The following is a 27,481-nucleotide window of genomic DNA, read 5'->3' on the forward strand; positions in this document are numbered from 1 at the left end:
ACAAGACATATTCTATTCTATGATTCTATGACTCATAAGCCACCATGGATGTCCATTCTACTCCAGAAACATTCTTTTATTCCAAACCTTGAATGACAGTTTATACCAAATAATTTTCATGTAAAACAAAACACAGATATGACACTATTTAAATAAAAAATCTTTCTGAAGTGAAACAATATATTTTGGAATGATGGATGCAGGCTAGAAGAGAGTATCAAAATTATTCTACAATCTGTTATTCAAGCCACTCAACCCCAGTGAATATTTTACACAAGGCAGAAGCACTTTAACTGAAGAAATAAGAAAGATTTATGCTGGAACACCATATGAGCTTGAGCTGGTGACTTATTAGCTAAAGCATTCACCACAAAGAGAAAGACATCAGATTAAATCATAACGAAGCAGAATTTCAGCCTGGATCTCTCAGCTCTTCTTTTTTGCTGCCTTTTGCAGAAAGCCTATCTATATATGACATGGCAATATTCACTAGTGCCCTTACTTTTGGCTTGAGAATCCCATAGAAAATGAAATATAAAATTACAAGGAGTATAACGCAAATCCAGGAGTATGTTGGCTCATATGTATGCAAAAATGTAGTTAATGCGCTTTAAATGGTACAGCCTCTCAGGTGCCTGGGACACACATGAAAAGTCCATCTTGGTCCACACTCCATGTTTCACAGTGGCCAATAGCAAATTTCCAGGGAGGAAGAGAAAACATGGTCAGCTACGGAGTTAGGCTTCCCTAGAATACTTTCTCAAGTACCTGTACCTAGCAGAAGTCCCTGAGCATCATAGTGGAATCAAAAGGCTGAGATATCTGCACTAGCAATCTGTTGAATTTCAACCAATTTACAGTAACCTTTCAATCAATTGAAATTTATATTTTGTATCTGTCACACTTACAGAAACATTTTTAATATACAATCCAAATAAAAATACAGAAGTCAAGGGGAAATATGCTTTAGAAAGTGCATCGAGAATGTGACTTAAAAAAATTCCCCACCCATGGCCATCCTCTTTTCTCCCTACATAGGAAATTACATCCATGCATTTGGCATAGAATGATTTCTACTGAGATCTTTAGTAAATATAACAGTACTCCACATGGGGGTATCACTTTGCCTCCTCCTGGCAAAATTAAGAGCAAGTTACAGGCATTAACTGTTAAACACAAATCTTTATTTTTCTGCAAGTCTCAAGCTCATCTTATTTCCCAGAACAAAGGAACAGATTATACTTTCACTATTTCAGTCAGGATGTCTTTGCATTTCAGTATAAACTGGGTCATGTGCATAAAAACATATTATTAATCCTCAAAACAGCAGAATGTTTTCTGCCTGTTTATCTCACACATTGGCTGTTCACTCTATTAATAAACTTACACATTAAAATAAAACACTAAATGCCCTTAAATGTACATAGCACAAACAGCAGTCTCAAAACTTTGCCAAATGTACTTCAAATTGGCCCAATGCTCTTGTTACTTTACATGGTCCAACACCCTTCCTCTGGAGCTGATATAGAATGCATAGGTGGTAGATATGCCCAATCCTCCTGGGCCTGGAAAGGAAACCTAAAATTCAAATGCTTGACAATTAACTTTTGCAATTCTCTCTATCTATACCAGCAACACCTCAAAAGTTATTTATCAATGTCAATGAAACATTGATCTTACCTTACAGTTTGTAAACAGTGTCACTGTCAATGTTAACACTAGAAGCAAGGGGAGAAAGGATATAAATACATATAGCACAACAGTCTTCGTAAACAAAGTCTTGGTAAAGTTAAGTGTAAAGCCTATATTCTGAAGTAAATGAAGCAGTTAATGTGTACTACTTTATATACGAAAACACAGAAGCTTGGTAATACATGCTTTGGAACAAAAGGTATACTCAGAGTTGGATTTATTTTACTCCACAAAAAGCAAGTACACACCAAAAATCTGGGAAGCACACAATTGATGCCTCAGGATGTTATGGTTTCAGCCTTTACTATAATTTGGGACATGAACGTAATCTGGAAATTTCAGATTTTTGCAGAGCTACAGACCAAAGAAGCAATTGCAGCGTAGATTTTTTTTTTCCTTATCACTCTAAAGACACTTTTCTGTTATTATGCTTTGCAATTGAGGTTATTGAAGCCCGAATAAGAAAGCCAGTGATTAGTCTGAATTTGCCAAATGGCAAGCTAGTTATTATAAGGTACATATTTCTTTCTAATTAGTACTTAAGAAAAAAAGGAAAATAAGCAGCTACAAAAAGACATAAAAATTATAAAACCTGCAGATTATCAATTTTGTGTATTTCTGTATAAATATCTCACAGGCTTGCCTAAGAACGCCATCATTAGGAATGTGTATTAATCCAACTATTCCGTTTTCCTTTGATTACACATAAATTATGTTCTTTATATTTCTAAACTTCATGTTCAAAAGTTAAATATTCATGATCTGTAGGATTTTGCTCAGTGTTTACGTTTTCAAAGCCAAAAGAAATCAGTCTGTTTCTAGTGATGAAAAAGAAATATTTTAAAAGAGGATAAAATATGTAGAAAAATCTCACTGATATATTTTGCTTTATACTCTGTGGATCTTCATCTTTCTGTAGAACAATGCTCCACTGGATATATGAGAAGCTAAAAGTCTAAAGATATATTACTATATTAACTTAATTTATACTATCTGGATACCACTATAATACTCCAGGCACCACAGTCATTTTCTTTTCTTACTTGCAATAATTAACAGTAGAGAGCAAAAGATGGCTAAATTAATTTATAACTTTATAGTGTCTTACACTAATTATTTCCTCTTCTTGTATTTTAGGTCATCCTGTCATTCCTGCAAACACTAATCAATCATGGGATTTGAAGTTAATACTACTAAATAAATGAATTGCTTAATCTCCTATGACCATCTATACATGCTTCATCTTCACAAAGCTCATCAATTTTATGTCATCAAGGACAGAGTGACCTTCATTTCCACAAAATGCCTCTTACTACTGGACAAGTTGGTTACAAATTTATCACTTAACCTCAGGAAGAAAGACTTTCATGATCATCATTTGATAAATGCAAGTGTGTATTTTATTAATTGACCAAGTCATACTGAATTCCAAGACCGTAATTGTGGAATACTGAAGGGTCTGTTACTTTCTGAATATCTGAGCTAAGATGAAGGACATGCAAAACAAAATTAATTTACTTCTTAGTCTAGTTACTACTGCACTACTACAAGCTGTAGGAAAAAAAGCAGACTGCCCAGAGTCCTGTGTATGTGAGATCAGACCATGGTTCACTCCCAGGTCTGTGTACATGGAGGCTCCAACAGTGGACTGTAATGATTTAGGCCTTTTTAATTTTCCAGCCAGACTGCCTGCTGACACACAAGTTCTACTTCTACAAACTAATAATATTGCAAAAATTGAACATTCAGTAGACTTCCCAGTGAATTTAACTGGTTTAGATTTATCTCAGAACAATTTATCCTCAGTAACCAGTATTAATCTTAGAAAGATACCGCAGTTGCTTTCAGTGTACCTTGAAGAAAACAAACTTACTGAACTCCCTGAAGAATGTCTCTCTGGACTCCACAATTTACAAGAGCTTTATATTAATCATAATCTGCTTTCTGTGATTGCACCAGGAGCTTTCATAGGCCTCAATAATCTTCTCAGACTTCATCTCAATTCAAATGGTCTGCAAGTGATCAATAGGAAGTGGTTTGAAGCTACTCCTAATCTTGAAATTCTCATGATTGGAGAAAACCCAATTATCAGAATTGAAGACATGAATTTCAAGCCTCTTAGCAATCTGCGCAGCCTAGTTTTAGCAGGTATAAATCTCACTGAAATACCAGATAATGCTTTGGTTGGCCTTGACAACTTAGAAAGCATTTCCTTTTATGACAACAGATTTGTTAGAGTGCCCCACATTGCTCTTCAAAAGGCTACAAATCTTAAATTTCTGGATCTAAATAAGAATCCCATTAACAGAATACGACAAGGAGATTTTAGCAATATGCTGCACCTAAAGGAGTTAGGAATTAATAACATGCCTGAACTGATTTCTATAGATAGCCTTGCTATTGACAACCTGCCAGATTTAAGAAAAATAGAAGCTACCAATAACCCCAGATTATCATACATTCACCCCAATGCATTCTACAGACTTCCCAAGCTGGAATCGCTCATGCTCAACAGCAATGCGCTGAGTGCCCTGTACCGCAGTACAATAGAATCCTTGCCTAACCTCAAAGAAGTCAGCATACACAGCAATCCCATCAGATGTGACTGTGTCATCCGCTGGATTAACATGAATAAAACAAACATTCGTTTCATGGAGCCAGAGTCTCTGTACTGTGTAGACCCTCCGGAATTCCAAGGTCAGAATGTGAGACAGATACACTTCCGGGAAATGATGGAAATCTGTCTTCCCCTGATAGCTCCTGAAAGTTTTCCATCTACTCTGGATTTAAAAGCTGGCAGCCATATTTCCTTACACTGCAGAGCAACAGCAGAACCAGAACCTGAAATCTACTGGATAACACCCTCAGGACACAAACTTTTGCCTAATACTATTTCTGATAAATACTATGTTCATTCCGAAGGAACTTTAGAAATAAGTGATGTAACACAAAGAGAAAGTGGTTTATACACATGCATAGCAACAAATTTAGTTGGGGCAGACCTAAAGTCAGTCATGATTAAAGTGGACGGCTCTTTCCCTCAGGACAGCAATGGATCTTTAAATATTAAAATAAAAGACATAAAATCTAATTCTGTTTTGGTTTCATGGAAAGCAAGTTCTAAAGTTCTGAAGTCCAGTGTTAGATGGACAGCCTTTCTGAAAGCTGAAGACTCCCAGGCTGCACAGAGCGCTCGAATACCATCTGATATGAAGGTGTATAATCTTACACATCTAAATCCCTCAACTGAATACAAAATTTGTATAGATATTCCCACTATCTATTCACAGAGTAAGAAACAATGTGTCAATGTAACCACAAAAGGACTGGACTTGAAAGTGAAAGGCTATGAAAAGTACAACGTAATAGGATTCCTTGCCTGCCTTGGTGCTCTTTTGGGAATCATCTCTGTGATATATCTCTACAGCTGCATCTCACAAGACATGAACTATGGCATTGGACACAGCTATCTAAGGAATTATGTGAAGAAACAATCCTTTCAACTCAATGAGCTTTATCCTCCTCTAATCACTCTTTGGGATATGGGCAAAGAAAAAAGCACAGCAATGGAAGTAAAAGCAACTGTAATAGGTGTACCAAACAATATGTCATAAATATGTCACTATAACACTCAATTTCTGAAATGAAAAACCCTGACTGCATTTGTGTTGAACAAAACAACAAGTAAAAGTATTTCTCTTAGGAACTAGATGCCTGGACTTTGCTGCTGCCAACAAATGGGAATATATACTGATTAAAAGAGAAGAATTTTAACTAACTGGCTTCTAAGGGTATTCTACCAACCAAATACAATTAATTTCATATTCTAGAACTTTTATGGGACTTTTAAGTCTGGAATACAGTGGAATTAGCCAAGAACATTTTCTGGGGTTTTTTTAAATTATTACATGAAAGTAGTGGAACTGAGCAATACCTCCTCCTGTGCTGTATTACACACACTAGCCACGAGTTTTTGCAGTGAACAGATATACTAGGATTGACATATGGTGTAATGAAATGGACAAATTCTGTAGAGTAGACACAGTGAGTATGTGAATTTTTTTAATGAGAAAATACATTTTTGATGAAAATCAAAATAGTTTTGGTCTTGTTTGTTTCTAAAAAAAAAAAATCCCACCATTCTGGGAGCTCTTGTCTGACAATAAAGAAAGTCATCCCAATGCCTGATAAAATATCTCCTTACATATTCTCCTGTTAAATGCTAATCTGAGCACATAGGATATTTTTGCTGCTTTTAGGTCGTATGACGTGTTTCTAACAGAAACGTAAATTTAGTGGTAGTTTTTGATCAAATTCTACTTATTTTAAGAACATTTTAAAGGCAAAAGGGATGTTGGAGATGAGGCCACTTATACATTTTTATGTGTCTGTGTGAAATACTTCTGTTTTCTTAGCAACATGTGAGCCTGTCTGCAGATCTTTATTTCATTATATCTGTATTGCATTATTTTATTACTATACAAAAGTAGTCTCTTGTAGAACACATAGCAGTGCTTTCCATGGCAATACTGTAAACCACTTACAATCCATAAAAACATAACATCTTTAATATCTACAAAGAAACATCTCCATTATATTAGCCTAACAAATCTCTAAAAAGATTCATTATTTCTCCATGACCAAAGACATTCTCCATGTCAAAATACCCACAGAAGCTACAGATGAGCAGTAGGATTCCTTGGTAGCAGTGTATAAAAATGGATAGCTGTTCCTTCTGCAGATATCCTATATAAACCTGAGGTCCTTGGGAAGTAATAAATCCATCTTCTAGCTTTAATAGCTTAGTGCATATTTAACTTGCATTATTTCATGAACGTATGCCAAAAAAATCTAACAACAATTTTTTCAGCAAAGTAGAATTGGTTAAAAAAATGTGCAAATAACTTCTTAGTAGTGGTATAATATACTTCTTCATAATCTCTTCATCTACCAGAAGGTTGTGTTTTTTTCCACACAAGGCACAGGACTAAAATTTTCATGTATTTCATTAATTGGCATGTTTACTCTCTTTATTGGAGGTAGGAACTGACAACAAGCTGTATTTAATTTTCTCAGAAACAGAAAAGCATTGTTGCACACCTGTGTTTCCATTTATTTAACAGATATCTCTCAGGAATCCAATGCATTAAAAGCCATACTTACTGGTTATTTCAAACCAGAAAATAGTAGCTAAGAAATAGATTAACTTCTCCTTGGCATTTAGTGTTCTATTCATAAAAAGATTAAGCACTTACTTCTTGGTAAAACATTTACAAAAATAAATTCCAATATTTCATCAGCTAACACAGCCAAATGCTCACTTACATATGTACATTTCAGTTTCTAGTTTAGCTACAGTGCTGTGAAATCACCGCTCCAAATACTACCTAAAAAACTTAGATAAAAGATTGCAGAAAAAATGTTAATTTATATCCTAAAAGGAAATTTCCATTTCCAAAATTCACTAATAAAACTCATTCTGCTTGTGTAACCTGAAACAGTGACCTCAAGATAACTTAAAAGAGAAATGGAGGTTCTTCCCACAATCTTGTGCTGGCCAGGAATAGAAAAGACACAATGATCAACAATAATCTTTAAGATATTATTTGTTATCTGAAGATAGAAGAGAAGTTTCTGAAAAGGATTTCTATATAGTATAGAAAATAAGTTCACATACTAGACAGTCCTTGAAGAGCTGAGAGAAAAAACTGAAAAACATCACTTTGTCAGACTTAAGAAAGAAAAGTATTCATATTATTGAACTGAATGGAGTGGATGTGTGGCACTGACAAGACAAGAAATTTTACATAGCAGAAAGTGTATAGTAAGTATGAAAAGTTCATTATTAAAACTTCAGAAGACATTTTGAAGGATATAGTTAAATGGGATAGAGAAGATAGCCATTGAACACAAACCACTAGAGGCAAAAAAGAGACTGAAAATTCACCTCATGCTAAAGATGAGAAAACATGCTTGGAAACAGATAAACAATTGTATGCAGTTTTTCTAGAAGTAAGAAATAAGATGACTAGAAACATATCCAGAGTAAAAAAAATTACTGGTGTTACCTACTGAAGATCATGAGACTTCATTACAACATACCTTACAGAAAGACATCTTGAATCAAATTGTTGGGGAAGTGATAGTTACATGTGATCATTTAAGAGCATCTTTGAGTTCCATGAGCAGCAGTAAAAACGTGTTGGAATGAACCACTAGGCAGGAAGAGAAACAACCTACATCTTTCTCAAATATCGATTGACCTTCAAAATCAACTTTTTTGGTAGGTCAGTTTAATAATGTACCAAACGTGTCATTTGAACAGCTTTCAGCTTAATATCACTGGAAATAATTGAAACTAATTTTCTCAGGAAAAGGCTACATAGATACTCAGGGAAAATGCTCAAAGGGATTATAAAAACAAGAGAGATTATCTAAACATTCAGTAAACATAAAACCAGGACACAAAGGACAAAAATTAATCTAGATTACAAAGTTTGTGAAGATTAAAGAAAAAATATACCAAACTTCATTTTATACATATGACAACTATAGAAGTTCAATATTAAACAAGAAAATTGCAATTATTTATATGGATAAATTAATTACTGAAACTTGGCAAGATTTCCATGATTGGAATGTGAAAATATATAACCATAACCTGTCTAGTGAGAACTGTGCTTTGGAACTGAGACTTGAGTTATTCACTTTACATTCAATAAACATTCTAAAGGAGTTGAGTCTTCTTCAATGCTTGCATTATAAGGTAGTGTGAAAATAATATAAAGTATCAGACTAGATTCTGTCCATGATTAGCTGCACTTCAGTATTCTGAGAAAAAATAGACAAGCATCCTTTGTAAATAGCATAAGCATACAGTGGAACTAGTAATGAATAATGAAAACAGACCCTATAGTACATGGCTGATTATGGTTATGTTATCTTTCTGGTTACATTAAGTAATATTTCATTTGTATAGCCAGGGTGATCAAAAAGACATAGAAGGTTAAGCCAATTGAACAATATGTTTAAAGGACTTGTTCTTTTGAACACTCAAGAAAAACTTTAACCTAATGTAGTGTACCTGTACCTACTTGACTACAATATTCTGAGATATATAAAGCTGCAGTTATATTGAAGTACCTTCAAAGCAACTGAGTCTTTTATTAAGTCATTCCTTCCTTCAGACGAAGCTGAAAACTACAAATTAAATTCCTCTGGCAGCTAAAAAATGCTTTTTACAAATCTCTTTCACTTGCCTATTTTTCTGTCTCTTGACTTCATTTATTTTTAGTCTCTTTTTCCTAAAGTCCTTTTCTTTGCCTTGATACAAATGCTCTGTTCCCTTCCATGATCCCTGTGGCTTCTTTATCACATCATTTTCAATGCTGCCAGTAAGGATGGATGTTGTCTGACCTAATAAAAAAATTACCAAAGTAACATCGTATTTGAAGGCAAAATATTTGAATAGAGAAATAAAAAATATTAAAGAAAGATCTTAAAATGTGATGTCAAGCTGATCAGCTAATGAGATGAAGCATCTCTCAAAGAAACAAAGCCAAAAAACGTAATGACATTCAGATGAAAATAATAATATGGGAGTAAGATAAAGCTGAAAGGGCAGGCAATTTGGGCAGATGGCCTATTCCTGATCCCAAAATAGCTGATGTTCTTTTCAACATTACAGTTTAGAAAAGTGGAAAACAACTCCATCTGCCTTATCCTTACATATTGTTCGTTATCCATGTTGATGACAATTTCACACTGTGCTCCAAATAGCCATAATGTTTTTGAATCACAAAACTACATCAAATTCAGTGCTGATGTCTTCATCTATACACATTTCTTCAAGTCCAGACCTAGATTCTATAAAGAAAACCTTTCAGCATTTATATACTACATTTTACAGGTCAAAAAGCTTACAGTTTTGTCATTTAGCATGTGAGCACAAGTCAGATTCCTTGAGATGGCTGTTGGGAATAACATTTGAGGGCAGAATCTTGTCAGAAATTCTTATTTTTTTTTATTAAATTTTACTCTGTGCTGTTAACATTTATAATTTCTTCTTGTTTCTGTCCCTAGCACTAACATCAGCTAACCTTAAAAACATACAGCTGAATCCTTTATAGCACCAAAGAAAGTGGGTTATTGTCTAAAGACTATTAAAGACAGCTAAAAGATGCTTTGACATAATGGTGGAATGATTTTATAGGCCACAGAACCAGATGATGAAAGTCATCTACTCCTATACATTCTAACATTTAAATGGAATATAGAAGGGCTACGAATAGAGTAAGAATTATCACTTTTAATTAAGTGCAAAATGTCCAGTAACTATGTCAAATAAAACCCAACCGTTTAAAGTTAGTCTCACTATAGCAAAGAAAAATCATAATTGGATTACAGGTAATCAGCTATGTTTTTCTTTACATACCAGGTAATAAAAGGATTAAATTAAATCAAACTGTTACTATCAATTGTAGTCTCTTAGATTAATTTAATCTTCTTTTAACAATTAATATAAAATGGGATGTTAAAGTCTTACATAATTTATTTCATAATTGCTCTACAGGTATTCAAGATAAGTGCATTCCCATTTTTAGCAAACTAAGTGCTATATTGAATATTCATGTATCACACAATGTATTCCAAAATATGAAACAATGCTTTTTCCTAAAATACCTGCTCGCAAAAGTTCAACTATCAATACCTAAAATATATGACACACACCACTATTTCAATTCCATATCTTCTACAACTGTGTAAGAGGATTTCATTACCCAAGCTAGGATGAGCTGTATCCTGATAACTTCCACACTTTTAGTTTGACAAATCCAGAATAGGACTTGTAAATATATTTTTACATTTATATTTACATTATCATGTCCAATTCACCTTGTTGCTTTTCAGGCTGTGAAGTCCAATTAAAAATTACTTTCTTTTCTTCCTTCCTAGAAATTCAACCTCACATTCACCCTTCACATTTCTTTCCTTCATTTAGCATTAATCTAGTTTGCTCTTACACAAAATCACAGCAGCAGCCCTCATTTTTACCTATTTTCTACTTCAGTAATGGTTCATTTTTTTCTGAGGCTCCTATGAACTAGACTTCTGTCAGAGTACCCTACTTCCCAGGCTACGTACAGAGTATCCTTGTCTATGATATTTGTTATCATTTTATAATTCTTAATGAAAAGGGGAAAAAAAAGCAAAAAAACATAATTGTTTTGTGGATTTGAGGATAATTTTCAAGTGTAGCCAGAGGAAAATTGCAACCCTGAAAACTCTGAAGTCTATTCCCCAACCTACTTCAGCATCAGCTCTGCTTAAATGCTGTTATGCTAACTAAAGCTCCCTTTCTCTCCCTTGGTCTTAGGAAAGCTGATTTAAGTGGAGGATGTCAACTACAGGTAGAGTAATTTGAAGTTACTTGTAACTTTTACAATGTCTGGATTATTAGAAAGAGAAAATTAGAAAAGGGAATAATCTTATTATCCAGCCAGCCTTTCAAAAGCATGTAACAATTTATAAGCTATATACCAAAAAACATATCCCACCAACACACATGTATGTATGGCCAGTCTTCGCGAACGAAGATTTGGGAAAGGTCTTTTTACCTTTCAAGCCTGCGCAATGGATTTTTTTAGGTGAGACACAGTGTGCGCTGAACTGAGCCCACCCTTTAATCCTAAGGTTCATCTGCCGGGGCCAAGCGAGCTTGGACAATGGCAGTGAGGTCCTCAGGATGTAGGTTTGTTTAGAGTGACCTTCTCTTAGATGGATGGCCTTACAGGGCTAACGAGCTCCATCTGCCCGGGGGAGTTCCCTGACCGGGGATCGAACCCGGGGCACCAACACACATACACCAAAGATAAAACCCCCTGCAATTAACTAAGAGTTTACAATAAAAGAAACAAATATATTGTCAAAGAGTTGTGGGTTTTTCCTCTACCACACTGAGTGGTAGACAAGAGTGCACCAGTACTTCCCACATTTAGCAAAAGCATTTAGGTGTGTAATTCCCATTGAATTTAACATCCTAGTCTCTAACCTGTTAAGGTGTTTTGGACATTACATAGTGTGTATGTAATCCCTGGATGAGCCAAAGCCTGGCCATATGAACCTATCCACTTCAGAGCCCTCACAAATTTGCATCTGCACAGCTCTACTAAAGACGGTGTAAGTGCAATATACATCATTCATTTAATTGAAAACATTACATATATTTTTCATTAAGACAGAATGGAAAAAAAAAATACTATTTAATTAAAATTCTTAGAATAGAATATTTTGTGGAGAGCATCTGTTTCAGGATTAAATAATTCCATAACTATCAAAGAAATACTGGATAGTGTAGGAAATTAAGAACCAGGAAAAGAATTTTTGGTATGTTCAGATATTATCTAACTACAAAGGAAATAATATGCCATACAATATATTCTAAATTACTTTAAGATACCACAAACAATATAGGTTTCTCTCAGATTCTTACTCCTCCTAACTTAAAAGGTTTGCAAGAGTCTGATCCTGCTATTTATCTCTAAATATAAATTATCATCCTACAAATTTCTTAGTCTTTAACTTTTTTTCTTCCTCCTTTTGTCTCCTTCATTTGAAAATTTGTTTTTGCTTCAATTATCTTACATGTGAAAATTTTCTTGTCTCTATATGTCATGCAGCACTGTTCTCCCAGTATCAGGGTCTCTTCTTTATCATTCTGGCACAGAACTCTACTTTTCCCTTGCCAAAATTAACATTCTACCACACTGGATGTGTATAAAACAATCTAAATGCCTTTTGCTAGAACACTTACACTAAATACTCCTAACTTTATGTATAATGTGATGACTTTATGGTGAGTAGGGGCTTACCTTCAACAAGAGTGTGGAAACTATCTCATAAGTATTCAGAAAATAGAAAATTTGAGAAAGGAAAAAAATGGTTTAAAACAAAAAATGGTAAATTACAAACCTTATAATGTGTTGCTAACAAATAAAGTACAGACCATGTAAGTGAGGAAAAAAACAGAAACCTTAGATACTCAAAGGTAGAAAATTCAAAGGTAAAAACCAAAGTGTAACATAGGGTGGTACAAATATTTTAGAACAAAACTTCTGAGAGTTGTAAAAATGTGTCCAGTGAGGGGAAAATTGCTAAAAGAACAAGTTTGCAACATCATCAGATCAATAAATGTGACAAAAAATAAGTTGAATGAACAAAGAGGTGCTACAAGTAATGTTAATGATGGTGAATGGGAAAAGTAGGATAGAGGAAAGGTATAGGAAAAACAGTTGAAAAGGAGCAAGTGAAGACGCTGTCTGACAGCCCATCCTGGAGACACAATCATTAAAGGTAGCAATAGACTACTCAGTGGTTGGAAGCAAATTTTCAACAAGTGATATTATTATAAGAAACTGAGAAAAATTAAAAATAAAGACATGAAGAAACAGCCAAGGAAAACAAGGGAGCTTGAGCATACCATGAAATATACATATACATTTATTACAGAAAAACTGTAAAGAGGTTTGACATTTTTTTCATAAGGTTGTTTCATATTATGAGACATAATTTACCAAGAGTCAAGGAAAAAGTTACAATATGATTTGTAAAACAAGCAGTACAAAAATATTTATAAGAAAGTGAAAAAAAAAGTGCTTAAGCAATGAAAAAGAGCATGCTTGGAAATTCTGTCTAATATGAGGAAGGCAGTGACAGGTAGTGTCATTTGGGAGGTTTCATTCAGAAGACAATTGGAAGCTGATAACCCTTGTTATTAAGCAAAATACTTTCATAAAGAAATCTCAGAGGGAAGGAGACACTACTGCCTCTAATTAAAGGCAGAGCTCAAGGTCCAGGAGCTGCTTAACGGTATCAATTATAATGCCACTAATAACCAATTAAGGACTGTGATTTTTCTAAATATTACCAGCACCACAGCAATTTCAATTGTTGTTTTTAAGAAGCCTCAAAGTTCTTTAAAAATAATTAATTCTAAAGGATTAACTAAAAATCCATTTAAAGGCAATAACAAAAGACACTGGAATGCATTCAAGTTTGTTCTAAATCATGTCCAAAGCAAGCTTACTCCACCAAAAAGAAGCTAATCATAGTCACAAAGAATAAAACCTTGAAGAAAAAGAGAAGGGAAGACTAGGAGTAGAGGGGATAACAAAAAAACAAAACCAATTAAATTAAGAAGAGAAAAGAGGGAAAACAAGAATGATTGTGTTTAATATTGTTATACAAGTCAATATATTTAAGTTATATACAAAAATACTGACTGATGTAAAAGACAGTCAGAATACAGTAACAGAAACCTTTTTTTTTAAAAAAAAAAGGATGCCTTTTTTTTAACCCATTTTACAACTATTAGTAAACTAATTGAAAACTCAGTGAAAACTTGGAAGTAAGAGAGACTGAATAAGCCAACTAGGTGTCTGTATCTAAAAGAGAGCTAATCTGTTGAGTCTCTGAGGATATATTTACATGTAAAGATGCCTCTTGGATGCAATTTGGAGAGGTCCGAATTAGGAAGTCCATAAAGTACTGTGCAGCACTTCAAGGTTTTTCTAGTTTTGGTCCAAGTGCATTTCAACATTATTAGTTAGACAGAAAGGCTATTAATATCACTCCTACCTAGATTGCATACACAAAGGTGCTAAAATACACAGTACTAGCCATGGTAGTCTGGACAACATCACTCCACACTCCAGGGGTAGTGGTCCATGATTTGTACTGTTTAAAGACCAGTTGCAAATGGTGTTCCTCAGGGTTCTATCCTGGGATTTAACCTGCTTAACACTTTATCAATGACCTGGAGGAGAAGACAAAATCCTTGTCAATCTGACAACACTAATTTGAAGAATGCAGTCAACATATTTGACCACAGGGCTGCCATTTAGAGGCATCTAGAAATGCAGGAGCAGGTTTTTCCTGGGTAGGACTTGTGGCCCCTGTGGGGGACCCATGATGGTACAGTTCATTCATGAAGGACTGCACCCCATGCAGAGTGACCCATGGGACAGCAGTTTGGGAAGAACTGCTGTCCGAGGGACGGACTCACACTGGAGAGGTCCATCAATGACTGTCTCCCGTGGGAGGGACCCATGGGAGCAGGGGAAGGACTCCTCTCCCTGAGCAGCAGCAGAAACAACAACTGACCATAACCCCCATTGCCCATACCCCTGCACCGCTGGAGGGGAGGAGGGAGAACATGGAAAGAAGGAGGGGTGGGGGGAAGGTGTTTTTAAGATTATTTTACTTCTCACCCTTTTGCTCTGACCCTGCTAGTAATAAACTCAAATAATATCCCCACTTTGAGTCTGTTTTGCCCATGATGGTGATTAGTAAGTGACCTCTCCCAGCTCTCATCTCAACTCGTGAATCCTTTGCTTTTTTTTTTTTTCTCTCCTCTGTCCAGTTGCAGAGGGGAGTGAGAGAGAGGCTGTAGCGATACCTGGCATCCAGCCAGGGTCAACCCACTACAGTGATCTTTAATTGTCCCTTCTGACTCAAACCATTTCATGATTCTAAGCAAAAAAAGAGGTCACTTACATGTAAGCCAGTGGCTGGTCAGTACATTTGTCTGGCAAAATGTTGCACCTGATCATCACAGTGTGTCCTATCTCATTGCACTCTAGTCCTAACTATATTCTGTGTAAGTATGTTTTCTACCCTGTGCGTGTATGTGCATGATCTGCTACAGAACATCAGGCTGACCTGGAACCTCTGTTGGATGAGACTTTGCAGTGCCAGTAATTACAGAGGGAACGCAGGTCTGGGGGACCCATAGCGCTCATTGCCAGTAACTGTAAAAAATTGAGATAGACTTCTGGGTGGAATGATTGAGTGTCTAAAAACCATGTGTTGTGGATGAGTTTGAATGTGAGCAATAGCAAACTCCAGTCCTGATTGGTTGGATGGGGGGGGGAACAAGATCAGGCAATCCATGCTGTTCATGTTTGTGTGCTTATGTTGGTGCTGATAAAGAAACTGTTTTCTCTCTGTGTTGATCTGTGTGGTCAGTTAAATGTGTGTACTGCATGGTGCGTGCTTCTGACTGTGCAGGATGTGTGCTTAGCCTCACCACTGGCTGGACCCCTGGGAAACAGAACCACAGCAACACCTCATTTATGGCACCAGGACAGGAGCCTCCCTGAGTCTTACAATGCACCAAAGTTGATTCTACCAGACTAAAGAAAAAAACTTGCTGGCATACAGTAGTTCATAGGATCTAGCATCTCTAACAGAATTTTTAAAGTTATTCTACCAATAAAAGTATTATAAGTAATAATATTTGAGGTGATTACTGGTTCCATTTCACAATTACTATATATATAAAACTTTACTAGTTTAAAAAATAGCTTCTAGTTTAAAAATTTCATTAGAGAACTATCCCAAACTATTTTCACATTTTCTTTCCCCTTTACAGCACAAAGTAAACTCTCACTGCCACATCACCACCACAGGCAATAAGAATAGATCAGGGGTAGACTTATTGGATCTGATGTATGCTGACAAACACTTTGACTAGTTTTCTCTAGGACTTCAAACATACTACACCACTGAAATCATTTGCTTTTTTTATCCACAGGCAAAAGAACTGCCTGTTACTAAAGTGAACAACCTGTGCTTCTACCTTTGAGATCCCAATAACCATTCAAATTGACAGAACCAACCAGGGTCAAAATCTTATCATCTTGAAGAACTAATTCACGAGAACCACACCTAATTAGCCACGCAATCCTAGGGGAAAGTACATTTTTTTTAAAAAACAACTATTATTTTCATTTTACCTTCTGATATTGCTGTGCTCTCTCATTTGAAACAATAATTAATTACATTGACTTGAGTTTGGCATCCTTCTCTCACAAAATGCCGGTTTAGTAAGTTTGTTTGACTACTAGCTCTTAGTTCTGTGTTGCAGTTGATGCCTGTGATCCTGACATCCTCTCCTAAAGCACGTGCCAAATTTTAACCCAGTTACAGACAGTCTAAGTTCTACCTTTATCTCTATTCCTGGTATTTTCTAGGCTTCCCTCACAAACTGAATGGAAAATATGATAGGCAAAGACTTAAGTTATATTTAGAACATCTGTTTCTTAAAGTCTTGAGTTGTATAGGTCTTCACTAACCCTTGTTTCTCAAACTAACAAGTCAATCATACTACAGCAGCAATAGTTCCTTTCTTTTGTCAAATTGCTAATGACGGAAGAACTTGTAATATTTAAGTCCATGTTTGTTCAAAATCTTCTATTTATGTAGTCTCCTCCTTCTATTCCATAGAATCTACCTTTTAATTCCATACTTTAATTCCATAAAAGTGAGATAAGTGACAAGAAAATCTCTATTCTCTTGCAGATTCAGTTTCTTCCTGGTTTATAGTAGTCAGACCAGTAAGCACAACTTATTTAATGTAATTTCATACTAAACATACATTCAACTGCATCATTACCTTGATGCCTTTCCTTAAATCAAATTTCACGTTTATCTCAACTGCAGACAAGCCACCATTTATTTTCTTATATGAGCAGTCCACACACAGGAGAAGAAGGACTTGAGCTATTGCTGGATAAAAAGCTGGACATGGCTCAGGAATGTGCACTCGCAGCCCAGAAAGCCAAACATATCCTCGGCTGCATCAAAAGTAGCATTGCCAAGCAGGTCAAGGGAGGGGATTCTGCCCCTTTGCTCTGGTGAGATCCCACCTGGAGTACTGCATTCAGCTCTGGGGTCCCCAACATAAGAAGAATGTGAACCTGTTGGAGCAATTCCAGAGGAGGGCCACAAAGATGATCAGAGGGTTTGAGCACCTCCCTTATGAAGACAGCTAAGAGAGTTGGGAGTTATTCAGCCTGGAGAAGAGAAGGCTTCAGGGAGACCTTAGAGCAGCCTTCCAATACCTGAAGGGGGCCTACAAAAGAGCCAGAGAGGGACTTTTTACAAGGACATGATAGGACAAGAGGTAATGGATTTAAATTGAAAGTGAGTAGGTTTAGATCAGATATTAGGAAGACATTCATTACAGTGAGCATGGTGAGATACTGGCACAGGTTGCCCAGAGAGGGGTTGGATGCCCCTTCCCTGGAAACATTCAAGGTCAGGCTGGACAGAGCTCTGAGTAACCTAATCTAGTTGATTATCCCTGTTCATTACTCAGGGGTTGGGCTAAATGTCCTATAATAGTGCCTTCCAATGTAAACTATTCTATGATTCTTTTTTTTTAACTCTGTCAAAGCTTGAGACTTTGATATTACAGTTAAAAAAATAGCTATAAAGGGTACTTTTTAAATGTTTCACATTACTGTAGGAAATATGAAAGCTCTTAAATTTTTTTTATAGTTCTTAACAATTTATTTAAGCACAGGAAGTCAAAATATTTGGTAATTTCTAATATTTTTATTCTATATATTTTACCATTACAGAGATTTCCATTGATTTGTAGATACCGGTAAAAAACCTCTTCCACAGTTAAGATGGTTCAGTATAATTTTTAAAATATTTTCCTATTAAAACAGCCACTTTAATGTGAACTTTATATATGAACTTTATATATTAATAGCGTATAGTGCAATGAATGCCCAAGTTTCCAACACAGTCTACGATACTGTAAAATCAATTCTTCTCTGAATGACTGCTCATATCCTCTCAGCATGAATTACTGCTTTATAAAATACATGGATATTTTTCCCTTGTGTGCAACACAATATAGTGCATCTAGTTAAAAACAGAAGAGAGATATCCATATTTTCTACTGCTTATTCAAATTTTGTATACTAGGAATCTCATTTTTCAAATTGTCTCAAGATATTATACTGACCAATTCTCTCAATTTTTCAGAGCTACTAGTTAGTTCATACACCTTTGTTTTCTTCCTTTTATTTAAAACTAAAAGATTGATTCACAATAATCTCATAGGAGAATGAGTCATTCATAACCTCTTGCCTATTTATTACATGTAAAAATTACAGATGCGTACGTCCTGTAGCATACATTATTGTTACCTATAATAACCACCAACTACTACAAACAATAGAAGGTACAAGTTTGATTCCCTCATTTAAAACAATAAAACCATCAAAGATCAGCATTTAGATTACCCTTACATAGTTAATTCATGTAAGGCCATGTTCACAATTTTCTAATCTCGCAATTATTGACTTTAAGACTAGATACTAGAATAAAGTTCAGCACATACTTAGGCATGCAAGCGCCTACAAACTCAGAACCAGAATGCTGTGGCAATGCATCATTTGCTCCATCAACTTCTTTTCAGGGTAGAAACCAAGAACAACTATATTCAAAATAAGATACTCAAGTGTTCAAAAGACTCCGAGTACATAAATGCAAAAGTAGTGTTATCAATGGTAAACCTTACTAAATTAATTTCTCATTCCTAAAAATCAGGAAATGCTCTATTTCACACACATCAAAAAAAACTGATGTACTTTAAATAAAAGCGTCTTATGAACTATATGCAACTTGGCAAAGCTTTTTGGGCAATATGCGATAACTTATTTCACATATACTGTTAGATTTAACATTAATGTTGAAGAAATAATAGCTCTTATATTTAGAGTCAGTTAAGCTACCATGCAACACCTAGATATTAATATCATAGAGTGACATAAAATTTTTGTATAAGCAAAAGACAAAAAGAAGGTAAGGTAAAAACAGCTGTATTAAAAATCAAGTAACTGTAATTACATTGGATAATAGAGATTTTTTTCTAGATTAGAGAGTTTGAAAAGGTTAGTAACATGGCTAACAGCAATAATTATAAAATTAACGGCTTTAATTAGCAGCCTAAATTGAATGCCTCAAAAAAGACTTATCTTCTGTACCACCTACAAGGATGCTACAAAAATGTAACCAGCCTTTGGAAAGTATTTCATTGAAATTTAACTCCACAAAGGTATGAATTCAGTGGTATCACTTTAGGTGATTAAAAAATGAAACTCACAAAAGAAGCAATTTCATGAAACTTTTTCAGGCTTTGAATTAAAATTAACTAAGCCAGAGAAAGATCATAGTTTTAAGAGAATGAGTTTCAAACCTAGAAGAGTTTTATAAATCTCCCTAAATTTTTTCTCTGTTCTGATAAAGTGACATGCAATGGCTACATAAACCAACAGAGGTTTAGGAGAACGGTCTTATCAGAAAATCAAATTACCAACTTTTGTATAACAAGGAAAATTAATGGGAATTTCTGGTGAATCAGAGTTTATCTTTTATTTTAAATCACTTTTTTAAAGAAAAGCATTTGAATGCTTGCTAAGGACTTTATATTAATAAATAGCACATGTGTTACAGAGCAGATGCACTGAAGAAACACCCCATATTTACCACATAATTTACATTTATTTTGCTCTTGCTTTCCTCAAATGGCATTTACCCTGTATTTTTATTAATTCCCCCTATGTATGGTAAAGTACACATGGACCCAGATGTAGTACACATAGATGTAGCTTCAATTTGACAAGGGAGTCACACAGGCATAACATGTCTGCTAAAGACCCCTTATTTACAGTTGTCAGTATATCTGCACTTGACACAATTTGTTCCGGAAAAGAAGGCAGAAAGAGTAAGCAAATAACAACAGTATTTTATATCTGAGTAATTCTCTTCAGTATCAGTGATGCCCTGTGTTCCAGTAGTTAAGTACAAATACTGAGAAAAGACAAACTTTATTTCTACAGAGTTTATAATTTTGCAGCTTTTGAATTTCTTAGTTATCTTTGCTCTTGTGTTTCCAGAAGCATCAACCAGCACGATTCAACTACCTTCCTTGTACCAATCATTATTTTTTAACACTTCTCCAGAGAACATTTTTATTCATCTACTGACCAAAAGAAATAGTTGCAGTTTTTAAAGTCTGTCTTATAAAGAAAATCTCTGCCTGTATTCATCATTCTATCTGCCTATATGGTAATGGTAAATTTAATGAATTCACTTAGGAACTCTTAGGGTACCTCAGCTTACTATTTCTTCTGTTCATCTGTTACTAATGAATTTTACATTCCATTAGACTGCCTATTCACCTTAGCTGTTTTTCTGGAGTTCCTCAGTCTTCCATGCTACTATCTCATTAAAATAATTTGATACTACATATGAAATTTTTCTTCTCTTCAGTAGTGCCATTCCTAAACAGCCCAAACATTATAATAAGATATTAATTTCCATACTGAATTTCCATACTAAAAAAAGATCTCTCAACCTTACTCATTCATTTATCCGATCTCTTCAGTCTCATCTTAGAATTACTATCCCAGTATCTGAGCACCATCTGCACAAAATCAACAGCAATAAGGCAATTTTAATGGAGCCTGTCACATTTCCTTGGGAATACTTAAGGTGTTATTTGGTTTTGAGAAAGTCTTACTGTAGGGATGAGTCTGTTGTTTTTCTTAAATAATGTAGAAATTTAGATCTACTCTGTCTCTTCTGAAAGATTAAAATCTGCATTATTTATTTTTTCTTAATTTGTAGCCATCTCAGAATCTTGAAAAATTTGTAGTTTTTTAGTATTTGAAATGTATGTATTCATACAATTTGTGCTGGCCTGCTAGCTGTATCTAGCAAAAGGCCAAATTTTGGTTTTCTGCTCCAGCTACAACTAGTTATTAAAAGAACCTGGGGTTTTTTTTAACAAGGAAGGAAGGGGACTTAGAGCATTAAAAGAAGAAAAGTTTTTGAAGAAACAAGAAATTATGACAAATATATTCTGCAACAGTAACATGAAATTAGTGTTGTGATCATTAAAGCCATAACTATTGTTCTATGCACAGCAATTTATAAAACAAAATAAGATGCAGTATTGTCATACAACACTGTCATGATTAGAGCAATACATTTTCAAACTGTAAATTATGTATATATTTATTTTATTGTATAGATCACCTAAATAAGAAAAAGCGTCTGAGAAAGGAAATCATATGTGAAATTCTTGTGAGAAAACAACCTACTTGCTTCTATAAAGCATTTTATTACTAAGCAGTCTGACCAATTACAGAAACATAAGGTGACCCCAGTTTACAGCTGTCACATTTTGATTAAGTCAAAATATGTTAAAAATCCTTTCTAGGTGCTACTAAATCTCAATTGTCATAGATATTTTCTAGATTAATTTCCTGCAAACTTTTCATGAATCATTCATTTTTATTATAGGTTTATATACGACTAAATTAACCTAAAATGGATGCTGCCTCAGTGAAAAAAAAGACAGATTTGTTCTTTTACTCTAAAATTACTACAAATTAATGGCAGAATGATTTTGATTTGTAGGGACTTGTGAATATTGTTGTGCTCAAATAATTGCTACCATCATAGCTTGATCAGGCTTCTCATGGCCTTCCCTAGAAAAACTAAAAAATTCATGAATTTATTGCATCACATATCTTCTTTGAATTCTTTATTTCAATTTTTAAATTCTTCAGACTACCTTGGGCCATCAATCGTAGCACTTTCCTGTATCATACCAGTCTACAACTTGGGTTTAATATATATTGTTCTGAAGGAAATTGTTGTAGATACACTAAACTGTCAGTCACACATTTTTTCACACATGCAAAAAAGAACATTTCTGTTTGGAAACACCAGAAAATTCAGAGTTCAGCTTACCTTTTTCCAAAGTGTATTGCTAGTTATCAATGCTTATAGAAAGCAAAAAAGAATGTTTCTCCATGATACTGAGAATATAAAAGTATTAGAGAGCACTGACTAGCTTTTAAAAAAAAAGAGCAAAGGATTTATTAATAATACCTTTAATCAACTATCTGGATGAGGGCATCCAGTGTGCCCTCAGTCAGTTTGCAGGCAACACCAAGTTGGGTGGGAGTGTTGATCTGTTGGAGGGTAGGAAGGCTCAGCAGAGGGATCTGGACAGGCTGGATCAATGGACTGAGAACAATTACATAGGGCTCAACAAGGTACATGCAGGGTCCTGCACTTGGGTCACAAGAACCCCACACAATGCTACAGGCTGAGGGAACAGTGGCTGGAAAGCAGACCAGGAGAAAAGGACCTGAGGTTGCTGGCAACGGGGCTGGTGAAGGGTCTGGAGAAGAGGCTGAGGGTTGTTTAGCCTGGAAGAAAGGAGGCTCAGTGGAGAGGAGGTTGTAGCAATGTGGGCATTGGTCTCTTCTCCCAAGTAACAAGTGACAGGACAAGAGGAAGTGGCCTCAGGTTGTACCAGGGAAAGTTTACATTGGGTATTAGGAAAAAATTTCCTCACTTAAAGGATTGTCATGGGTGGGCTGCCGAGGGCAGTGTTTGACTCACCATCCGTGAAGGTGTTCAAAAGACACGTGGATATGGCACTTAGGGACATGGTTTAGTGGTGAACTTGGCACTGCTGTGTTAATGGTTAGACTCGATGATCTTAAGGGTCTTTTCCAACCTAAATGATTCAATGATTCTGACTACTCGAGGAATGCTTTCTCTCTAGAAAGACATTTCAACTAAATAGATTCAACTCCAGTAGGGGTATTTGTGTTACTAAAGTAGGTAAACTTTCTCAGATAATAGTAATTAAAACCCTAAAAACAACAGAATGTTTCTGTGCTTCACTTTAACTTCATGTGAAGAAAAATCAATAGTAACAAACAAGGCAAACTTCTGAGAGGGAGGAGAGGCGGACACATAAAACAAGCTCAATCTAAGGCGTAACTTTCACATTCATAATGCCCAGGATCCAAAAGTGACTCTAAAGAGACAAGACCTTCTCAATCATAGTTAGTTCTCAGCCATCCATAGGGAAGAAAAAAAATAACCTGCATAATCCATAACCATAATCTAATCTGGATATCCCACTGAGGATATTGTTCTGGCTTCCTTACAAAGAAATTTAGGTATTGAAGAGGACAATGAACACAACCTGCAGCGAGGATAATACATGAGGGTTAAGCATTTTTGCCTTTTGAATCCATGCCTAAAGAGAGCAGCCCATTTTTCAGACCTGAGCAAAACTGAAGTACTATGAGCATGTTTTCGCAGTACTGCATAAAAAATAATAACGCCCTGGTGTCCTGGGTTTGTTGTGCATGGAATGAGCTTGGTGATTATCTTACACCAGTACTAATAGATTTTCAAAGTGACATTAAGTTACTGACATAATCTAGTCTAACATCCTACAAATCACACAACTTCCGTCCCAGAGCTCAAATTACTGTTGAACGACAGCATACCATTTAAACAGCAGTTTTTTTAAATAAAAAAAAAAATTAAAATATGGGGAACTTTCTGTTTCAATGCTGTAATACAGTGTCAAAAGGTCACAATAAAAAGGTGTTGTATTTTTAGTTTAACTGATCGATGTATAAGATATGAAGAAAAAATTAATGCAAATGACCTCCAAACCATATTTGCCATATCTGGGACTTGAATTCTGCAAAACCTCCCATTGACTAATAAATAATATTTATTAAATATTAATTTAATAAATTTTAAAAAATAAGACAGTATGTCTTTTGAAGAAAACAAACTGAGATTTGTATCCAGGAGGTAGATTTAGAAGAAAGATTAACTAAAACTTAATTTGGATTTCAAATGTCTAAAAGTATTACCTCCCCATATAAAGAATTGATTTCTGTTTTGATTTGTATCTAAGATATCACCGAAGACACCACATAAAATGTTGAAAGACATTTTTCTTCTTTTTTTAATTTAGTGGTCAAGCTCATAGAAAACCTTTATCAGATAGGAGTTTTCTTGAAAGATTGACAAATAGAATTAAGGGCATCCATTATCAGCAGAAATTCCCTTGCTTATTTCTGCCAGGTGTTTTTTCCTTTTTTGTCTTATTCATTGTACTTTCTAACACTCTTTTCATCCAAGACAACTTGGGGGAGGGAGATAAAAAAGAAAAAAAAATTAGACTTTAAGCTAATAAATCAACAGATGCTTACCTTCCTACCCTTATAGTAGGAACTTTTTAATATGTATCTAGAAAGCAAGTGAAAGGATGAAGTGAAAGGATGAAGCATCTGTTTCTGTGCAAAATGACTCTGTTTCTGCGCAAAATTACTCTGTTTCAGGATTCTGTCAGAGAAAATGCTTTCTTCTCTTCACTTTTCCCATACCTAAACTGCTGGTCTTCCTCTTCAGCATCCTACGCTCATTTAGCTGTAAGTCTAAATTCCCTACGGGTCCATTAAGTACGTTGCTAGGCAAACAGTCCAGTAGCAACTGTGAAACAGGAGGTTTGGACAGGAGTCCGTTTTATAGGTCACTACACTGTAAACCTTCACATCATTAGAGAAGAAACTAGTCTTGCTAACTGCAACTATTACAAGTGATATTCTTTCATTTCTCTGAAAAGACTGAGAGTCATTCATACTACACTAAGTTTTCATTAATGGGTATTTCTAAATTAAAGGCATCAATAAGTATAATATTTTTTCATATACTAGAAGGGTAAATTCTCTACTTATTGAATGTTTTAATACTATCTGTCAAGTGTTTGGAAATAATAGTCATAGCCATGCAACAGACTTTTAGCTTACAAACTTGAAGAGCATGTATAACAGAGGACTTAACCCTAAGTAAGCAATCTGTATTGTCTTTTCTTTGGTTTAATGACAAAACACAGCAGAATTATTCACACAAAATTACCCAGCCATCACATAATCTGATTCAGAAACGTGCCTTCTCTTAGACTGAAGTATTGTTTCTTTGCTGTAATGTAGCATTATCTTCAAACTGAGCACATAAACTCTTCAGAGTGATGCTTATAATAATTCAACCACAGAACACTATCTGAGAATAGCAAACTGCAGAGTCCTGCTGATGTGACCACACTGCATTACCATGTGGAAGTCCTGCTGCTCCAATTAAGAAGTTCAGAAATAAATGGAAGCAGGAGGTTCTCTGCACTTGGCAGGGGGGTGGGTTGGAACTAGATGCTCTTTAAGGGCCCTTACAATCCAAGGCATTTTGTGATTTTATGATTTTATAAAATAAATAATCCCAGAAAAAAAGAGAACATTTCCATATCATTGTTTTTACAGACTGGAAAGGTGAAAGCAGCCCACAAAATTGAAAAATCAATGCAGACCCACAAGAAAAATGTATGGTTTGGACATATGTATGTTAAGGTTCCGTTAGTTAGTAGTTTGACATTGGAGCACTTCTGACCTGAAGAAACAAAGTAAAACAGAGCAAAATGAAAACATTTCCTCTGTGAACTTTATACATGTAGGGGATGCATTAAAATATATATTATTGGAATGAATGATAATGATGAAAAGTCATTGAGAAAGCAAAGCACTCACGATATCAACTAGTTCTTGAGATTCTCTGTCCTTATTTGTTCATTATCAGTAACTTTTTAACTTTTATGGCAGTAGAAGTACACCAATAATCCCCAACCTTTATGATCTCAGGTACGAGAAGAAGAAAAATGGGGTTAGATATAAGAAATGGAAAAGCACAAGCTGAAAGATCACCACTGTCAAAGGTACAGAGATCTAAGCAGTGATAGTAATGCCAGAGATTTCTCATCACTATCAAGCGAAAGGAAAATAGTGGCAAGTTTTCCCAATTGAGCCCTAGATAATTTTCTGAACCCTCTAATTTGTTGGTCCTTGTATGATTTTTTTTCAGTTTTAACACAATTCTCTGTATATATTTACTTCTCCAGAAGTGCAAAAATTTCAAACAAACTGATTTTTATGGCATTACTATAATCTTGAAAGAAGGTTTAGAATTTGTCTGCTTATCCTGTCAATTCCTGAGGAAAAATATAATCAGAAAAAGTTATCAGCATTATTTAAAATCTTAGATGTATGTCGGTTTGGGCTTGAACGGGCAAGGTAGAACTTACAGTTCTAGTTTTACAAACAGCAATTTCCTTGTATTATTTGGATTTTTTTAGAAAAAAGATTGGCAGAAGTAATTCTTGATCTCTCACTGATTCTACTCGAGCAAATTCTTAAATCCATCTAATCTACGTACATAAACAAAGATGGCAGAGGAGTTCATTAAAGAACCCCCTTTTACAAACCCCCAAGTGCTTAAAAAAGCCTGCTGGGTCTAACATCCTGTTTTTCAACCTCTCTTAAAAACTTGGCATTATAATTTGCATTCAAAAACAAAAATTAGGTACCAGATAGTACTAAACCCTGGGTTGATACAAGCCTCAGAATGATTAGCAAATTATTAAACTGAAGAACAAAGCCTCCTACCTGACTAGTTTTATGGGAATTCTGATAAGAAACTTGATTTACATATTGAGATGAAAAAGCAATATGGCATTTGTCTCTTAACAAATTTGTCACTTAACAAATGCTAGCGGTACATTGCCTTTTATTTTTTTTTGTAGATAAATGTCTGGGCCCTTGTGGGCACACAGAGGCTTTAATGTCCCTACTTTAATGTCCCTGAGGCTTCCCCTGACTCTGCCCCAGCCACATTTCACCACAGTCCCTGCTCCAGCCATGCTGGGGGCAGATGTCCCAAGCCCTCTCGCACAGACAGCCTGTGTCCAGACCTGTCTCCGGTTCCATCAGCTCTTGCTGCTGATGAGACTCTGTGATGTTCCTGAGTGTGGAGGTGTCGATAGACCCTGATACCCGATCCTGGCTCTGCTCCCATGTTTGCACCCCTCGATGTGGGCATGGCATCCTCTTTGCTTGTCCCCCTTACAAACTTGTCCTGCTCTTGCTGCTTCCTGACAGCAGATACAGAAATATGCTTAATTCATTGTTTTACACAAATGTGAAGGCTTTGCTCTTAAGCCTGGACATGGAGTAGATCTTCCCTAGTCCCAGTGGAAGCTGAGAAAGTTCATATG

The 27,481-nt window shown here is 35.3% G+C and overlaps 2 protein-coding genes across 2 annotated transcripts in view; one reads left to right on the forward strand and one right to left on the reverse strand.

The window, feature by feature from the left end:
* The window catches only part of LRRN3 (leucine rich repeat neuronal 3), a 34,644-nt gene extending 28,853 nt beyond the window's left edge, over positions 1–5,791 (forward strand). The window contains exon 2 of the mRNA XM_027682162.1: positions 2,830–5,791. Within this exon, the coding sequence (XP_027537963.1) occupies positions 3,180–5,306 (2,127 nt within the window). The 5' untranslated portion in view covers positions 2,830–3,179 and the 3' untranslated portion in view covers positions 5,307–5,791. The remainder of the gene's footprint in view (positions 1–2,829) is intronic.
* IMMP2L (inner mitochondrial membrane peptidase subunit 2) overlaps positions 1–27,481 on the reverse strand; it is a 425,745-nt gene that overhangs the window by 248,301 nt on the left and 149,963 nt on the right. The gene's annotated exons all lie outside the window — the stretch shown is intronic.

This window comes from Neopelma chrysocephalum, unplaced genomic scaffold (genome assembly GCF_003984885.1).
Source record: "Neopelma chrysocephalum unplaced genomic scaffold, ASM398488v2 Primary Assembly neopelma1_62, whole genome shotgun sequence".
Lineage (NCBI taxonomy): Eukaryota > Metazoa > Chordata > Aves > Passeriformes > Pipridae > Neopelma > Neopelma chrysocephalum.